Genomic DNA, 18,608 nt, shown 5'->3' on the forward strand with positions numbered 1-18,608 from the left:
GACAGTAAACACACGCCGGAGGAAACGCTCTGGTTTTAGCCATGAGCAGCGCGGCCAGGTTCACAAGGCGTCACGCTGGAGCTCCGAGTTCGGCGGCGTTCCGAGGCCGTTGTGGCGGTTGTGGAGACGGCCCCGGCTGAGGTGGCTGCTGCTGTCGCTGCTGTCCCCTCTGTCCCTGCTGTTGCCGCTGTTGCCGCTGTTCCCGGACCTTGGAGACCCCCGGCGGCTCCCTGTGCCAGGCCCTGTGGCCCCGGGGAGCTGCCCGCCGCCTCGTCGGCCAGCCCGGCAGCAATCCTGCCAGCACAGAATAGCCCACTGCGTTTCAGGGTAAAGTGACGATTAATTTCTATTTCCTGGCCTGGGTGCTGCTTTCTTCTTTAAGGAAGCTTCAAGGTTAAAGGTTCAACTCAGTTATGTCAGGGTTCAACTCCGTTTCGTGAAGGGGCTCTTGTACGAAAGCTTAAGCTGGGATTGACTCTCTGCTAAGCGGAGGCCAAACGTGGACCTACTGAGAAGCAGGTCCTAAGTGATAACATTTTCTAAAGAGACTGCTAAACACATCTGAAGAGTGCTGCTGCAGAACTCTGAATGGGGGGATAGCAACTGTCTTAAGTGATCTGGAATCTTGAATTTACTTTTCAATGGACAAGAGGTGTGTCTCTCAAGGCAAACAAAGAGAGGAGTAACACCCTCTCTTGTCACTCATGTCAACATAAATTTATGCTCAGAGCGTAGGTGTAGGAACAGCATCGGTATGTATATGGAACATCGGGAGAGGAAGCTCTATCGGTATTTACAGTTTTTCTACTACCTTGCCAGAGAGACGTCATCTCCAAATGAGAAATGGATGTATTTTGAAACAGTGGTGGTGGATCGGATTTCTTCTTTCTAGTGTTAATATTTGCTCTTGAATCGTACTTAATAGCTGGTAACACCTCAATCAGTTGTCAAAAATAAACTTAAAAATGTGTAAGGCTTATCTCATTGGTCAGTATAAAGATCAAGGTCTTCCCTTCCCTTCCCTTCCCTTCCCTTCCCTTCCCTTCCCTTCCCTTCCCTTCCCTTCCCTTCCCTTCCCTTCCCTTCCCTTCCCTTCCCTTCCCTTCCCTTCCCTTCCCTTCCCTTCCCTTCCCTTCCCTTCCCTTCCCTTCCCTTCCCTTCCCTTCCCTTCCCTTCCCTTCCCTTTCATTTTCCCCCCAGTATTGTTTTTCTGTTCTCCTTCTCACTGCAGTCTTGATTTTGTTTCTTGTCCCTTAAGTATGTTTCCAATGTGTTGCTGAAACATTTTCCCTTTCAATCCTAAAAAAGGAGCTGTCACTGGTGAAGATCGGAGCTTATCCCTGAGCCCAGGAGCTGTCACCTTAGTCTTCCAATCGGACAAGGACGACTTCATTTCTCATGTAAATGCATTTGTCAGGTTTGCGTATTGTTTTTTCAGGAATGGAAAGTGTGTATAGAATGGATTTAAAATCAATTTTAAATGTAAAACGTCAAGGCAAAAAAGTTCTAATTACAACCTCTGCACACAATTTGCCAGCTGTGGGACTAGGAGTTTTCTTATTTACTGTGTTTTGTTTAACGTGTCTGAAGTTTAATGGACAGCAATCAAGGCGTGCTAGAAATCTGAAAGCACTTTATGCTTTGTTCTCTCCGTCATTTTGGTATAACAAACTAGCTTATGTTTTAAACCCTCCATGAGGTTAGTGGTTTCCCTAAAGGTAACAAGTCCCTGTGTGCTACAGTAAGACAGTAACAAAACATGAAGTATAGAAGTTCATCCTGTCATTATTCAGCTTCTGCCTATGGACACACAACTACGCTTATTTAAAGCGGTATCACCTTGAAACCTAATCAGCATTTTAAAAAGGACTTTGTAGCAGTTATTGGCTTTTGTCCTGGAGGGCTGAGGTTTGTTTTGTTTTGTTTTACATTCAGCATTTCCGTTTCTAGCTTACATTCCCCTGTTGTTTTGCATGAGGAAAGCGTGCAACTTTAGAAAGGAGAACGGAAAGAGCTGCTTTTTAGTCTAACTTTTCAGTTTGTCGTAGGAGTTTTAAATGTGGTAGGAGTAAAACACCAGAAGTACTGCTGCCAAAGTTATATTCAAACTCGTCTTTCTTGGAGAAGCAGAAGAAGCCCAGGGAGAAATAAATTTGCAAACATGCTCTTCATGCTCTCCTTTCCGAAGATTTCTCTGAGATATAGCCCATCCTCTGTGGGTTTTGAGGTATATGGTTCCCAGGAGTGAAAAGGAGGGCCAAACATCTCTCCTCTTGGATCTCAGCATGCCAGGGCTTTGGTGTACTGCCACTTACAGCTCCGCTTTTTCACCTGGAAAAAGCGACCGCATGATGTAGACTGAGGAGCCCTCACAGATTAACTTGCCGTCACCAAGTGACGCCCATGAAAGGTGTATTTAAAAGCTAGGCTCATTATAGAATCACAACAAACCCCTCATGACTGGTGCAGTAGACAGTGAGGTAGAGGGCGAGCCCTGGAAAGACAGGAGAAAAGTAGCAGTGAGTTCTGGGTACCTTTGTGCAGACGAAACAGAAAAACGCAGGCAGTGAAGTAATAGTGTTCCGTTACTAATGCCAGCAATAGATAATTGCAACAATTATCTATTAGATCATAGGTACTAATTAACAGATAATTGCGCAACTCCGGAAATCAATAAATAACTGATTCCCCTCAGAGAATGTCTTCTACATTTTTATATTAAAAAGACTCCAGAGTTGTAATGGATTAAAATCCTACGGAAGGGAAAGAAATGGCATCAGCCACTAGTTCTGCAGAAGCGAAAAGTAATACTGATAGAGTTTAGATGGAAATTTTCACTTTGTGTGTTTAGTTTGGGGATTCTTTTTAAATCATTCATACCAGCGATTTAGTTCTTAAGGCTGTTTCTTTGAGATTAAGTGACAGGACTTCTGTTACTCTTTTCTTCTTGGAGTGCTTCTTGATAGTCTTACGTCAACCAGAACTTCTGTCTCTGTCGCAGATGTGAACAATGACCGTAGCTAAGAAGCCCAAATCTTCAAAGCCTAAAAAGCCCTCTTCAAGGCGGTCTGGCAAATCCAAGAAACCAAGTCCTAAAATACTGATGTCACGCACCGCCAACTGGGGCCGGATAGTGCCTGCAGAAGATTCAAGCCAAGTCTCTGTGGCCCAAGGACGTGGAGGTGCTATTTACTGTAGATCATCTGAAAAATCTAAGGCTTTTGCCCCAAGAGATCTAAGTAAGTGTGCGTTCTATCCTGCCTCCATTGTCTTCAAAGCAAAAGTAGAAAATGCAGTTCTTACTTGTTGCACTGATAGAGAAGGGGACTACTGTGAAGAAAGACTTCAAAAGTGAATCCCCTAAGGCAACTGAAGTGACTGATGTTACAGAAATTAATTTTGATATATTTACAGTCAACAGAGAAATACGGGGAGCTTTTTGTAATGCACAGATTCCTCCATGTCTTTTCTGTTTTGCAGAGAAAAGTGTTTGATTGTTGCTATTCACAGCTTCCATTTTTCACAGGTTTTTTGAAGGATAACATTGCTCAGGAAAAGATCTGGTATCTGTAGGGGTACCGTCATTCCTAGTTCCTAGTTTTTACGTTTTTACCGTATAATTTCAAGTCTAAGTTTGTGGTTTAAGTTATAATAAGGAAAAAAACAGTAGTTGAGTTAATCAGGTTAAAGATTATAGATGGAGAGGAACTTGGCGTTAGGTGCTACAAACAGAATGGCAGTTAGCCTTGCCTTAGAAGAATTAAAATGGTTGACTAAAATTGTTTTGTTTTTTTTTTTTTTTTTTTTTTTTTTTTTTCCCCAAAACATTGTGTTGACCAGCCAATTTGAATTTGGTGGTATTAAAGCTGTCTGCAATAAGTTTTTCTGGTTTGGATTGTAGCTAGCTCCTCTAGGTGCTCCTGCAGAATAGTATTTTTTTAAATACCTTTCTTCGAAACAAACAAACAAGATCTCTTTTTAAATTTAACTTTCTTGCAGTCGTTAATGATGGAATTGCTCCGCCACAGAGCATTCTTTTTCCACCTGAGAAGATTTGTATGGATTGGCGAGAAACACAAAGTGTTGGAGTTGGCCTGTACAATCTTGGCAACACATGTTTTCTTAATGCTACTCTACAGTGTTTGACCTACACACCCCCACTTGCCAATTACATGCTTTCTCTTGAGCACAGCCAGTCATGTGAGTACTTTCTAACAGTATTTTGAATCTGTTGGATAGCTCTGAAGGTGAAAGAACAGCAGTGATTCTGTGAGATAAGCTTATTTGCCTGATTTTACCTGTAGCAGCTGGCTTTGAGCACTGTATTAGCAGTGGGCTCCGAATAGCATATGGAGTGCAATTAATGCACCATGTTTTATTTATTTAGTTAGTTATTTGTTTGTTTGTTTGTTTGTTTGTTTGTTTATTAAAGGATTATTTATTGCTTCATGGGAATAATGAAGTGCATTGGACAGTAATGCATTTGGTAGTAATTTTAGAGAGTAATACATTTTGCAGCCTGTGGAGTTCACATTCCTGTCAGCCTTTACAACTGCGACTTTGCAGTAGTCTTTTAGATTTCTCATCACAACATGCATTTGAATACAGGCTTAGTGGATATTTTTCTTCTGTCAAGTTGTGTGAAATGAAATGTTACAAGACTGTTGGGACATTGGCATCTTGGGAGAATAGAATGTAGCAAGGAGAGTGGATATTGTATCTATAGTTTAAATTGTACTTAGATGTTTGTAGTTCTGGATATTTCGCTGGACTGGGATGCTTTGTTCTTTCACTCTTCAGGTCGTGAACAAGATTTTTGCATGATGTGCACGATGGAGACTCACATTAACCAGGCCCTGCGTTGCACTGTTGATGCCATCGAGCCTACGCATGTTATCAGTAATCTCAGTCGTAAGTGGCTTCAGATGTGTTTCTTTTCGATAGCTTGTAATCTTCAAATAATTATTTGATGTGTCTAAGTGGTTTTAACACTCCAATGAAGAGAGATTTTAGAAATACAAGAATGATTTCATTTTTAAATGAGGTCAATACTATCATCTTCTTATTTAGGAATAGGACAACATTTCCGTTTTGGCAGTCAAGAAGACGCACACGAGTTCTTGCGCTATACTGTTGATGCTATGCAGGAAGCGTGCTTGAACGGAAGCACCGAGTAAGCATAAACAAGTTCACTTTCATACATTCTCTAGCACCTTCTAGTCCTTTATTTACTCTCAAAAATGATCTCTAGCACCTTTTAGTGCCTTATTTACTATCAGCAACGCAAGTCTACATCATCCTTGGTTTTCATCAAACTCTTTGAAGAGTTAATTCTGTGCCTTAAATCTTCTGAGGTCTGATTATAATTTATTTCCAGATTGGACAGATCTTCTCAAGCTACCACCATCATTCATCAAATATTTGGAGGATTTCTAAGATCGAGAGGTACTTGAAAAAATATTCCTGTCCTTAGAACTGATCTGTGTCTTTTGTCGGTAGTAAAGCAGTCTGTAGTTTGTCTAAAGTAGTATCTGTCAACAACTTGAATTTGGACAGTTAGTCTCCTTCACATAATGTTAAGCATTTATATTTTGTTTCCAGTGAAGTGCTTGAATTGCAAAGCAGTTTCGGATACGTATGAGGCATTTCTTGATATCACTTTGGATATAAAGGTAAGATGTTTTCTAAATATAATTCATGATGTTTAAGTACATGCATAACTTTCTAAATTAAACTTGTTTAACTTAAAAAACCAAACCACATATAATGTTAAAACGTAAGAGCTTGGTGGTGCTAAGGAAGTGGATTGGACTTTGTCCTTCCGTGGAACCCATGTAAATAGTCTCCACATTTGCATTGGGTTTAAGGGGAAAGAATTCTCTTTCTGCAAAAATTATAATGCTGTCATACTTCTTTGTTGTTCTACCTCAATATACATCTAATTGTTAGACTGATGAATTTGTCCCCAGTATTGATGACAAAGCACACTGTAGATGCTGTCTAGGCTACTGGAAAAGTATTTGTTCCAAAGTCAAATGCCTTCCAGGTGAGGTCAATGCTGAGCATGCTCTTTCTGCCTCCTTCTTCACAGTGCTCCTAGTAGATCGCTTGAGTATGTTAGTAAGATTCTCTTATAAACTACTAGTATGTCTCTGGAATTCTGAATTACGGTGACTTTACGCTCTTCTTTCTCGCTGCTCTAGGCGGTTTCGTCTGTTAGCAGAGCTCTGGAACTCTTTGTGAAACCTGAAGAGCTGGATGGAGAGAATTGCTATAAATGTAGCGAGTAAGATTTTGACGTCAGTTTTCTATGTTGCATGACTCTGTTGGACTACCTCTAAACTTTGGATCTACTTACAAGTTTTGTGGAAGTTTATAAAAGACTTGGATTTTTGTTTCTTTGGAGGGGGGAAGTCTTGTTCATAGGCATTCCCTATGGGTTTGCAATTCTCTGGCTTGTATTTTGCCATCAGAATTCAAAAAGAGCTACTTTTGTTCTTTCTATTTATTAGCTCTCGACAGTACTTTTCTTGATGTAAACTGCCCAGTTTCCGTTGTTCTCTGGGCTAGTGGCTAATTTTCACTGCTTACACCGTAGGTCCTACCTTGGAGTGGGCAATGTGTCAAACTGAACTATTTTGTTTCAAAGGATGGCAGATGGTTTCAGTGTCTTTCCAGACAAGCTCAGTACATGAAGACTTCCTACTGTTAAATGTCTCCCTCCTGTAGAATGACCATGTGCTTCTGTTGTATTTTTGATGTTGATAGTCGACCTATGTTGGAGATTATTTGCAATTTCTAGCCCTGGGGACCAAGGCTCTCTCGTTCCGCTTTCAGTATTTGTATTTCCCTTGAAAGCTGAAAGAATGTATCCAGGATTGGAGTTCAAATAGCCACTTTTGTAGACCAAGAAATGGTACCTTGCCATCCAACCTGGTCATACCCTTTTGTGAGAGATTCCTGTTCCCGCTATGCTCTGAGTTGTTGGGAAAATTGACCTTCTTCTGTGTATTAACAAACCTGACACGCAGTGCATGGGTTTATGAAAAGAAAAAAGACCAACCTATTATGCAAGTAAATATCATTCAAATAGCATAGGCATGCGTGAGACATTAAAAGGAGTTTGTTTTGGGGGCGAAAAAAGAAGATGCCTTCAAACACTTATCTCTGCTTGGTTTTAAGGTGTAAAAAGATGGTTCCTGCATCCAAGAGATTTACCATACACCGTTCTTCCAAGGTTCTCACAATATCACTGAAAAGATTTGCAGATTTCACAGGTGGAAAGATCAACAAGGTATATTTACCACTGTAATGCAACTATATCATTGTGTAATGGGACATCCCCCAAAGCTGAAAGTTGTTAATATTTTCAGACAATAATTGTAGACTAACGACTATGGCTTATTCTTTCTCTTAATATCAATAAAGTTCCCGCTTGACAAGAAGCATATGCTTTCCTCTGAGAAGGCTGATTCATCAGGAAACAGTTCTCTGCAACTTCTAGTCTTAACCGTTGTTTATGGGAAGACTTATTTGTAGTGAATCAAGAAATATATTCGAGAAATATATTCTAGAAATCAATTCTAGTCTGTGTTTTTTGGAAGTGTTTTTCTCTGGCTAGTCCACGAAGTACTCTGGGATAATTTTTCTATCTTCTTGATGTCTCTTTAGGAGGTGAAATATCCGGAGTATTTGGACCTGAGAGCCTACATGTCGCAGTCAATGGGAGAACCACTGCTCTATGCCTTATACGCGGTGCTGGTACATCACGGTGTCAGCTGTCACTCAGGACACTATATATGCTATGTAAAGGTAGAAGTCAACAGCATTTCTAACAGGGTAAAGGTTGTGCTGGCAAACCAATTAAAGCATGACTAGCAGCTACTGTTTCTAGGGAAAAAGATTTCATTATATTTTTATTTGACATGTGTGTATTTTGTTCCTATCCGTGATTTCAATTGGAAAACGTGCAATTCACCTAAAGAAATCATTGTCTTTATTTGCAGGCTGGTAATGGACTTTGGTATCAGATGAATGATGCTAAAGTAGTGCGTACTGACATTAAAAGAGTTCTTGGTCAGCAAGCTTACATACTTTTTTATATCAGGTAATAACAAATCTTAAATTGTGTTCAGAAGAGATTTCCTTTCCTGTTATTGATATTTTTCTGTTTTGCAAGTGTTTTTCTTGCTATCCCGGGAGAAGATTATTATTTGTCTAATTCAGTTCTGTCTAACCTGAAATTCTCTGTGTCGTTTATTATCTTTTGTTGCTTGGCCTTAAACTGCAGCACTCGTGTAAATTGCTATCTATGTGTTATCTGTAGCTGGCTACTTTAGAGAAGGAGAGAAATGAAGGTCATCTGTGGTGTAAGAATGAATTATTGCTCTGCAAGTGATAGTCTTAGTAGGAAGACTGTTCTCTACTTTTCAGTCTGTAGTCTTGGCGAAGCCTTCTGTAGAGAAGGCTTCCATATCGTATGAGCTGTTCCTCTAAAATGATAGGATGGGATTTAATCCAAGAGTAGGCTGAAAGAAAAACTAAACTACGATCACTGCTCTTTTCTGAAGGCGCTATGATTTGACACTTGGAGAACGTGCGTTTTACTTGCCAGCACCATCTTATCCCTGTTCATTCCCTCCTGGTCAGCAGGGGGCTAATAGTAAGCAGGCTGGATTTCTGGGACCACGACTTCTTCCTCATATGATTAAGGTAATTCAGGGAAGCGGGAGGGCAGATAACGGCACCAAACTGCTAGTGGGTTTGGGGTTTGGTGTGGGGTTTTTTGTTTGGTTTTCGGCATCTTAGTTTTGTTTTCCTTCCCACGCTGCAGCTTTCTTCACAGCCCTCATGCTACAGCCAGAGTCATTCAAACAGTGGTTACTGCTAAATTGTGCAGCCATGCGACTCCATTACTTTATAGCTCCAAGACAGCTTTCTAAAGCACAGAGAGCTACGCTCTTTGACTATTTAAGCAGAGTGTACTAATCCTCAAATCATTTAAAAGAGGACTTGTTTTTCCTATCCTCGTCACTTTAGCTAAGACAGGGAAAACTAAATGTCTTATTCCTGAGCACCAGAACGATTACTTCAGGCTTTTCAGGGTATGTTTAAAGGGGAAAATAAATATATTTGGGAATAGCAGCAGGTAATGTTAAGTTGCTTGGCTGTTTTTCAAAGATGATGTTAATTTGATACCAATCTGCAGTAAACCAAAAGCAGGAATTGAATACGCTTATTGGACTTGCATTTATCCTTAAAGGGCAGTGTGTTTTTCTTTTTAGGTGTTAAGACCATTTGTAGAAACACTCAGTAGGAGAGTTTTGTGTTTCAAAATGTTACATGCAGTGTTTGCGTTAATCCATCTTGCAATTTCTTCTTTTTAAATACAGAATTCAAGCCGTTTAAATGGAAATGGATCCATAAAAGAGGACACAAAGACCACTGGTGTCACCCTAAAAAGGCCATCTTCAGCACCACCAATGGCCTGTGTTCAAAACCAGGCAATTACCAGGCCTTCAATGACTGATACGTCAAGAAAACAGAAGATCACCATCAGTATTCACAATAAATTGCCTGCTCGTCAGACTGTGTCACAGCCTGACTTTCTTAGCAGTGCTGTGGAGGATGAAGATCTCTACCAGGCTGTTCCTTCATCCACAATTACAAATTCGGTAATGCAAATGAAGCAAATGCAAACAAACAAAAAAGTTTCTGATGAAATTTTTGTGGAGCCAACAGTGAATGAAAATCCTAAACTCAGCTCTGATAACACAGTCCCTTATGGTGCAGAATCTTCAGGAAAATCTGAGGAGGAGTCAAAGGGCTTATTTCAAAGGAATTTGAAATGCAATGCAATGTCCTCTAATGGAATTTTGGTTGGAAAGGTAGTCCGTACATTGCAGCATTCCAATTCTTCCTGTCAGAATGCTGACAAAGGAAGATCCCAGCATGAGCTGCCAAAAACAGATTCACTAAATGGTGCTATTAGGTTAGTTAATGAATCTAAAGAAAACGGACTGAAACTTGATGATTCCACTTGCCGAGTTGAACCTGTTAAACCTTCTGAGATGTTCTTTTCTAAAACAAATGGATCGCTTGAAACATAGATTTGCTCCATCGAGAATTTCTCACCTACGATGTATTCGGGAGTGTTTATTGTGTTCCTAATTCAGGTGAAATACTGAGAAAACACAGCACACATGTGATCGTAAGGCTTTGTGGTATTATCCCCTTAGAATTTGCAGACCTGAGCTTACATTAGAACTTGTCAACTTAAGCTCAGCTGAGATAAAAATTCCTAAGTTTCATAAAGTAGATTTTGGGGGGTGAGTTGGGGTTATCTTTGAAGTGTAGATAATGCATACAACTGACAGCGGTCTTGCTTACCATTTAATGGAGACATTCTGACAAGACTAGTCCTCAGTACTACTACAAATAGTATTTTTTTGTCTGCTGACTTGTGCGTTTTAATTGCAGATGCCTGGAGCTATGCCTTCAGTCAATCGAGAAGTCATCACGGAGTCCTTCAGAGCCAGCCAGCTGAACAGCTTGTCAGAGGAAATGAGGTAAAATGAGCACAGTCTGATTAAGACAAGACTTTATGGAAGTTCGTTACAGTTTTATCTGTCTACTAATAGTATTTAATGGAAGGATTTAAATTAGTACAATTCCATACTGTGTGTCCAGTGTCACGAACAGAACTAATGATCAGCACTGAGCATATCACTCTGATGCAGGTTGGTGCCTCAAGGAGAACTTGTGTTCCTTTATAGAATGTTTTTCCATTTTTCTCCACTGTCTGGAGAAACACTGGCTGTTCCCCGCTCGCCCCTATGCCTTTTTTCTCAGAGCAGCAGGTGGAAGGAGACAGATGCGTTTGCTTTTTTAGTGCAATGGCTTCAGAAGCAAGAGGGGAAAAAGCACTTTCTCTGGGAGCTGAAGAAGGTGTCCTAATCACAGGAGAGGTTTCTAAATGGCATATCTTTGCGAGCGTTCCTGTAGTCCGGAGGTTTTTGTTTGTTTGTTTGCCTTTGGAAGGTTTTACTCTTAATATTCACGTCCTTCAGCAGAAGTGAGAAATGGGTTTTTATTTTATGCAGTGTTGCGGAACCTCCGAAATCTCCTGGGAATGATGAATACCTCGCCCAGTACCAATGTGATGACCGTGGAGACAAGGAGAAACCAAGAAGATCAAAAGAACGTGACCTCATTTCAAAAGAAAATGTTTTGTCCGGCAAAGAGTCTTCTGAGCCTGGTGAGAAATTGCGGCAAACTTCCTCTCTCAAGTCTGACACTGAATGTAGCTCTAACAATCTTTCTTCCTTAGCTATTGCAGATAGACGCCAAGATACAAAGGACAAGACTAAAACCACTGAGAAAGAGCATTACCGAAGCAAGAGGGAACATGCTCCTAGTGAAGAGAAGGAGAGTCAAAAAGCAGGTCCTTCCAGCAAGAGGAGGTGTTCTCAGAGCGTGGAATTTGTTGAGCAAAAGAGTCACAAGCAGGAGTACTGGGAGGGAAGCAGGTACAGATCTTTCCCTCGTGAAAGAAACAGCCCTGAGAATGGCAGAAGAGCAGTCAAATATTCAAAGTACAGATCTGGCAGCGGAGGAAGATCAGAACAAGGTAGCAATAGGTACTACCGATCCAAAGGGGAAAGAAGTTGGAGCAGAGAAAGATACTATCGAGACGAAGCACGGAGATGGGAAAGATGTGGCTATTACAAGGATCACTATTCACCTCATGCGACAGGAGACAGTAGAGAGAGAAAGTTCTCTCACAGCGATTCAGCCTTTGACAGATCGACTGCAACTTACTACTGCAGGTCACATAAGCATTATCATTACAAAAGCGGATGGCCTCACGGTTCCCTCTTGAGAGAGGAAGATGTACGTCGCTTTAGCACACCCCGAGCAGACTTGCATCGTTGCTCGGTACCTCAGCAACATTCCAGAAGACATTCTCGTGAAAGACATGCGCTTCCACCTGTGTCAGCTCATTTGGAGAACTGTCGCCAGAAAACTGAAACAGAAGGAAACAGAAAAAGAAAATATACCCGTGCAGAAGGTAGTGAAAGTGAAATAGAAAGGAAAGACAGAAAGATAGAAAAGGAGCTTGTAGGTGGTGAAAAAAATGCAAAAATATCACAAGTTCTGGAAGAAAAAGAAGTCTAAGGATAAACATGGAGAGAAGGATTCCAAGTAAGCAAGGATTCCGGCATACTCCGCATTTTTTATCCTAATTCGTTTCTGGGTGCTTCTCATGTCTTTTTTTTTTTTTTTTTTTTTTTTTTTTTCTGGTAGTTTCTAAGTTCTTTAGATAGCACCAGCTGGCTGGGGATCATGTTGTTAGGTTGATCAGTGAAGACAGGAAAGCTCTTGCTGAATTGTGTCAGAGCACTAGCTTTGGACCACATAGTTCGAATCACATCCGTACACCATTCCAGATTAGGTTAAAAGATTTTTTCTGCTTGCACGTATTCCAGAGCTAGCCGTTGTTAATGATCTGTGTACAAACCAGGACCTATGGTCCTTCAATCTGACGGCTTAAGTTTGCTGCATCTAAAGTAAGTTGCGTGTGCACAAAGCACCACAAAATAGCTGACATGCTGCAAATCATCACCTGTGGTAAAATAAATCAGGTTTCATATAGGCAACAAGTGCCACATCTTTTTTTCCCTTTTTAACTTGCATGTTTCTTTCAGACTTCATGATTTGTGTTTCTGTGCGCTCCGCTTTGACAATGCCAATCGCAAGCGTAAGAAAAAGAAGAAAAAGGAGAAGAAAAAGAAGAAAAAGGAGAAACACCAGGAAAGCAAAAGGCTCCTTGGAACACTTAGATCCTCGTTTCCAGAAGATAACGCGGGAGAAGAAGGAAGAATCCCATCCTCCAGATGGCTCTTCATGTGAATAATGCAGAAGTGAGAGCAGTAAACAACCTTACAAGGAAGGGAAGACTTCCAGTGCAGGCGAAAGCAAGAAATACTGCTCCATCGCATCCAACGACTATACTAAAGGTAAGCGGCCGCAGCGTGTGTGAGGAATTCCTTTTATATTAATCTCGAGATTATTTCAAACAGTCTTGAAGTGCTTGATGACTTAACAGTCTGCAGATTTATTATCAAATCAAAAAAAAACCCCACTTGGTAGACTATTTTTTTCCCAGTTTTGAATGGCCACTAGGAAAGAAGGCCTGAAATAAAGAGGTTAAAGGCAAATGGTTTTGCATTCATGCAATCTGTCCCATTATCAAGAACAAAATTAGGGACTGAACGGAGGTCTTTCAAATTCCAGTGTTGCAAAAATGGACTTTTTACGATACTAATGTCAAAAGAATCCTGATTGTACTAGACTGGAAGTATCTCTTCTAGCTGAAAAATCAGGAAGAGCACAGAAGAAAATGCCTCTGCTCTACTGCTCTTCGGGCTTCAGTGAATTCTCTGGCCAGCAGATGGCGAACTCGTTCTCTCTAAACCAGTCCAAAGTAGAGGAAGAAAGTCAACGTCTTGCATGCATTACACAAGTGCGGGGCATGGGGATCCCTGGGCTATATACGTGAAAGAGATGTTCGTTGATAAATACAGCAGTACCCGCCCCACTTGGATACACTGCTTGCAAGGTAAGCAGGATAGGAGGGCTGTGCAAAGCAATTCTGTTAAATTGAGGAATTCAAGTATTTCGTCAAGCCTGAAGATACTAATTAGTTTCCTTTTGGGGAAGGTCAGTCTTTCAAAGCAAAGAAAAAATGTCTCTTAAGCAGGATTTTCTGAATGGTGGAATCTAATCTGAAAAAAGACCACTTCCACACGTTAATTATTTGCTGGTTTATTATTTTTAATTTTCTACTGTATTGAACCTCTTAAAGAAGCTAGGGACAGACTAGGAGCAACGGAGGACTTGTTAGAGTGCCTTTTAAACCGGAATCATGTTCCTTTGAATAAATGAACAAGGATAGCTAGTGACAATTTGTGATTTAAGGAAATTGCAGATACGTGAGAGAAAGAGCAGCATTAAAGCAGTTAAATTCCTGCATTCCTAAGTGCTCTCTCTAGCAAGTTAGTGAACGCTTCTGTTCTGTGGCTAGGATTTGGTCAGCTTTGATCACTAGTAAACCAAGGATGCCGTCCAGTCAAACCTTCATATGACTGTAACTTACCTAAGGTCAACCGTTTGCTATCAAAGCAGGTAGCTTGGTCCTACTATTCTGTACAGCTCACCAATTTTAGCATAGAATTCAAATGTAGTCCGTTTAATGGGAGGACTTTGGAAGCCGCCTTCTCCAGTCAGTTCAGATGTCGGCGAGGGGCTGGTGAGCCGCTGGGACGGAACCCCCGTTGCCCGGGTTCCCCAAGCAACCGCCCCACTCTCCAGCCACCATGGCAGGTCCAGCAGCCGGCTCCCGCTCCTCCCGGGGCTGCGGCCCTGCTGGCGAGCCCAGCGCCCCAGAGCTCAGCCCAGCGGCCTTTTTCCCACAGAGGGTTTCCCCAGACGGCTTCCGCGGCTTGCGCAGACGCAAAACTCCCCCTTCGTCGTCCCAGCCGTGCCGCCAACGGTGGCTGCCTGGCTGCTGCCCTCCCTCCCCGGAGCGACGGCGCTGCCCTTGCAGCCCCCGCAGGTACCCACCCTCCCCTCCGCGCTGCCCCAGGCCACCGTCTGGCACGTGGTGCCGGGGGTCCAGGGGCAGGTGCTGCAGCTCCCCGCCGGGGTGCAGCTGCCACCTGGGGGGCACCTCCCAGCCCAGGGGCACCACCTGCAGCTTGGGCAGCTCCCCGCCGGGGGGCAGCTCCCTGCTGTGGGGCAGCTCCCCGCCGTGGGGCACCAGCTGCAGCTGGTGCAGCTCCCCGCTGTGGGGCAAAACCTGCAGCTGGTGCAGCTCCCAACCATGGGGCACCAGCTGCAGCTGGTGCAGCTCCCCGCCGGGGGGCAGCTCCCCCACACCGCTCCTCCCTGTGCCCCCGTCCATCAGTGGGGACAGCCCATGGTGACGGGGACACTGGTACCCCACCATGCGCTGGGGCTGGGGCCCAGGGCCGTGCTCCATGGGGAGCTCCTGCACCCCGCAGGCACCTGCCTGTTGCAGGCCCCCGCCCAGCGCAACCCCCCGCCACCCCTCGTCCCGGGGCCTCCGCTGCGGGGGCAGGCGCTCCCCACGCCCCGCACCCTGAGCAGCAGCCGGGGGCAGCTGCCGGAGCCCTGCTTGCACGCCGTGGGGCTCAGCGAGGACCAGGGGCCCCCGCTGCCCGGCCCCACTGCCCCCAAGCCTGCCCAGGCTCCAAGGACCGCCAGCACCCAGACGGCGACGCCTGACGGTGAGTTTGGGGCTGGCACAGCCGGCCGCTGGGCGCCCCACACCCAGGGGCCATGGGAAAGCTGACATCGCCCGTCTTGGGGGATTTTCTTGCTTCGTCCTCAGCGGCGACAGCCCCGCAGGTGCCTGAGGAGCCCCCGCAGCTGCCCGAGCTGGGCCCTGATGCCTTTGCCGAGGCCTTTCCAGAGCTGGCAGGGGACAGCCAGCAGCTGCAGCACATGCAGGACGAGCTCCTGGCCGACCTGGACATCCCCATCCCCGGCATGGAGGAGCTGCTCAGCTGGCTCGATGCCGTGGAGCCCCAGGACGCCTTCCCCGATTTGCCCAGCAGTCCTGCCCTCAGCCGCTTCCTCTCGCAGCTGCCCGACCTCTGCGAGGACATCGAGGAGCCGAGCACGCAGGGACTGGAAGCCACAGGAGCCCTCGGTGAGGTCCCCTCAACCCCTGGGCTGCGCCCCGAGAAGCTTGAGGGTGGGCTGTCGCTGCAGTCCCCCGTCGTGCCAGCAGTGAGCCCCCCGCTCAGCCCTGCAGCCAGTCCCCTGCCCAGTGCGCTTAGGAGCCCCCTACCCAGTCCACCCCTGAGTCCCCCCAGGAGCCTCCCTGACACCCAGCTCCTCAGTGCCCTTAGTAGACCCCTGCCCCAACCCCCCCAGCGTTCCCTCAAGACCCGCCCCAACCCCAAGGTCCCCAGTGCCCTTAGTAGACCCCAGCCCAAATCCCCCCCGAGTTCCCCCAAGAAACGCCCCAACCCCAAGGGCCGCACTGACCATAGGAGACCCCTGCCCAAACGCCCCCTGGGTCCCCTCAAGAGCCCCCCGCCTGCCCCTGCGTCCACCGGCACCAAGCGGGGGGCCAAGCGCCCTGCGCCCAGCAGCACCCCCGGGACAGCGCAGAGCTGCCAGCACAGGAGGCCGACGACAGAGAACCCCCCCGGCAAGGAGAGGAAGACGCTGCTGGGCCAGGCTGGCCAAGGCCGCAAGAGACCGTGCCAGGGGAAGACGGGTGGCAGCAGCACGGTGGCTGGCAGCAGCAGGGAAGCAGGCAGCAGCGGGCAGCAGCTGGCGATCAACAGCACCACGGCACCCAGCAAGAGAGCGCGAAGCCCGGGGGCTGCAGGGGGGCAAGGAGCAGCGGCGCCACCTCCCCGCAGAGCGCGGCTGCTGCCGGAGACTCCGAGTGGGGAGCCCCGTGCCGTGCGGCCCCAGGACAGGCTCTGTCCCCAGGCCAGCGGGGCCAGGACGCTGCAGCGCCAGCAGCCGGGGACAAAGACCCCCAGCGAGACTTTGCAGCCGCTGGGGGCCAGGGCCAAGGCGCTGGGGCCAGCGTGCCAGCTGGCCTGTGTGCAGCCGCAGCCCACCTCCAGCAGCCCCAGCAGCATGCCCAGCGCCCCGCCGACAGTGCCAGGCTCCAGCTACCCGTGACCGACCTCGGGCTTCTCCTCGACGGCCCCCGCAGCACCCAGGCAGGCACAGAGACCTCTGCAGGCACCTGCTCCAGCTTCAGCCACGCTCCTCAGCCCTTGCCCCTCTCGCTTGCCCTCTCCCCTCTCTCGTGCTGGAGCTAGGGGATGGGCTTGCCACTCACAGGGATGGCAACAGCGCCAATGGCAAATGCGCGCGCGCCTCACCCAGGAAGGTGGCAATGGCAAGCTGGGGAGATGCTGGCAGCAGCTGGGCTGGGAAAGCTTGGCCATGGCAACTGCTGCTTGGGACACCAAAGGGCTGAGAGACAAGACTTGCTTCTTCTTTCGGGGCATTGCTCTTCTTTCCTGCCTTCTGGATTAAATTCCTCTCCTTAGGTGGTCACTCAGCAAGGCCTCTGCCTGCAGAGCACTTCTTCTTGCACTGGCATGCCAAGGGGATAAGAACTGGGAGGTCTTTGGGATAGCAAATGATCAGTGGGATGGGAAGTGATGATGGGGATAGCAATTCATTGGAATGGGACAAATGGGTTTTATTTGTATTAAATTTAAATTTTTAAATTTTCATTTAATTTATTGGTTTTCTTATTTATTTAATTAAATCCACTTTATTGACTGTGTTGTACAGTACGGCATTGTTTTATTATTATAAAATTATAAGTATTTAATAGCATTAAATATTTTTATATATTAATATCTTATAAACTGTAAGTATCATTATTTATTATTTTGTTGGTTTTTATTCCTTTTCTACCCTATTAAACTCTCTTTATCACAACGCACTGGTTTGGATTTTATTTTTCCTTCCGAGTCGTTCTGGATTCACTCCGGATGGGGGGACACTAGCGAACGCCTGTGTGCTTCAGATCCAAGGTCACCTTTGCCCTCATTCAAGATACATATTTGCATCTGTTGTTGTGAAACAAAATTAACAACAGGAACAATAAAGTTACCTACTTGCTAGCAGCAGCTCTACATTTGCTGGGGTCTGCTCTGTGCATTTTGAAGACCATTCCATGCTCTTCAGCCCCTTCAGGAGGAAATGTATGGTTCTAGGAAAATGCGTCTTGACCTGATGCAAAGCTGTGACGCAGCCTGCAGCTGCTGCAAGCCCTGGCATTTTACCTGCAGCCCCTCCAACAACTCTGATGTTCCCTGCATCGACTTCAACCACTGCGGCAGGACCTGAGGCCCCTCAAAGCCTTGTCACACACCCTGCGGCCCCTCGAGCCCCTGGCATGTTCCCTGCAGCCCCTCGAGCCCCTGGCATGTTCCCTGCAGCCCCTCCAGCCCCTGGCATGTTCCCTGCAGCCCCTCCAAGCCTGGCACAGGCCCTACAGCTGGCTCCGGGGACGACCCCGTTGCTGTCTCAGGCACCAATACACACAAGGGGAAGGAATGCATGCAGAAGTCATCTCGTTTCGGAAGGGCAGAAAGTCCTCCCAAGGAGGGGAAGGAGCAAGAGGAAGGCGAGGCAGCCTACCCCAAGGTAGGGCCATCCCAGGGCACAGGAGGCTGTTGGAAAGGAGATTAGATAGAAAAGCAGCAGGAAGCAGGTGATCCCCATCCCTGGGCGAGCTGCGAGCCATGGGACAAGATTGCAGCTGTCCTCCAGGCGAGCACATTGTCAGCTGGCTGCTGCGCTGCTGGGATAGCAGCTGCGGGAGCCTGGCAGCAGAGGGCAGGGAAGCCAAGCAGCTGGGATCCTTCTCTGGGGAAGGGGGCACTGAGAAAGCACTTGAAAACAGGGCACAAGCCCTCAGCCTCTGGAGGCGTGAAGGAAAGGGATCCCTTCTGGGAAGATGCTGTGGGCTTGCTGAGGCTCGAAGAACAGACGGTGCTGGCTGCTACCAGCGTGCTGCAGCAGCGGCAAGACAG

At 46.1% G+C, this 18,608-nt stretch overlaps 2 protein-coding genes and 1 long non-coding RNA gene across 3 annotated transcripts; all 3 read left to right on the forward strand.

Annotated features, from left to right (window-relative positions):
• Nucleotides 1-1,188: 1,188 nt before the first annotated feature.
• Nucleotides 1,189-10,109, forward strand: LOC311428863 (ubiquitin carboxyl-terminal hydrolase 42-like; the record flags this gene model as incomplete). The annotated part of the gene is made up of 13 exons (XM_084540105.1): nt 1,189-1,400; nt 3,002-3,239; nt 4,000-4,200; nt 4,801-4,911; nt 5,071-5,173; nt 5,378-5,445; nt 5,602-5,672; nt 6,204-6,286; nt 7,183-7,294; nt 7,672-7,812; nt 8,007-8,107; nt 8,571-8,712; nt 9,393-10,109. The coding sequence occupies exons 2-13, from the start codon at nt 3,011-3,013 to the stop codon at nt 10,107-10,109; spliced, it is 2,079 nt and encodes a 692-aa protein (XP_084396231.1). The 5' UTR covers nt 1,189-1,400; nt 3,002-3,010.
• A 30-nt stretch (nt 10,110-10,139) lies between these two features.
• LOC311428864 (uncharacterized protein) lies at nt 10,140-12,177 on the forward strand (the record flags this gene model as incomplete). The annotated part of the gene is made up of 3 exons (XM_084540106.1): nt 10,140-10,175; nt 11,152-11,257; nt 11,330-12,177. The coding sequence occupies 3 exons, from the start codon at nt 10,140-10,142 to the stop codon at nt 12,175-12,177; spliced, it is 990 nt and encodes a 329-aa protein (XP_084396232.1).
• Nucleotides 12,178-12,798: 621 nt separating this feature from the next.
• On the forward strand, nt 12,799-14,576 carry LOC311428858. The gene is made up of 3 exons (XR_014687925.1): nt 12,799-13,019; nt 13,374-13,621; nt 14,478-14,576. It is a non-coding gene; the product is annotated as an uncharacterized lncRNA (long non-coding RNA).
• Nucleotides 14,577-18,608: the final 4,032 nt, after the last annotated feature.

This window comes from Aythya ferina, assembly GCF_964211825.1.
Source record: "Aythya ferina genome assembly, contig: HAP1_SCAFFOLD_167, whole genome shotgun sequence".
NCBI classification, from domain to species: Eukaryota; Metazoa; Chordata; class Aves; order Anseriformes; family Anatidae; genus Aythya; species Aythya ferina.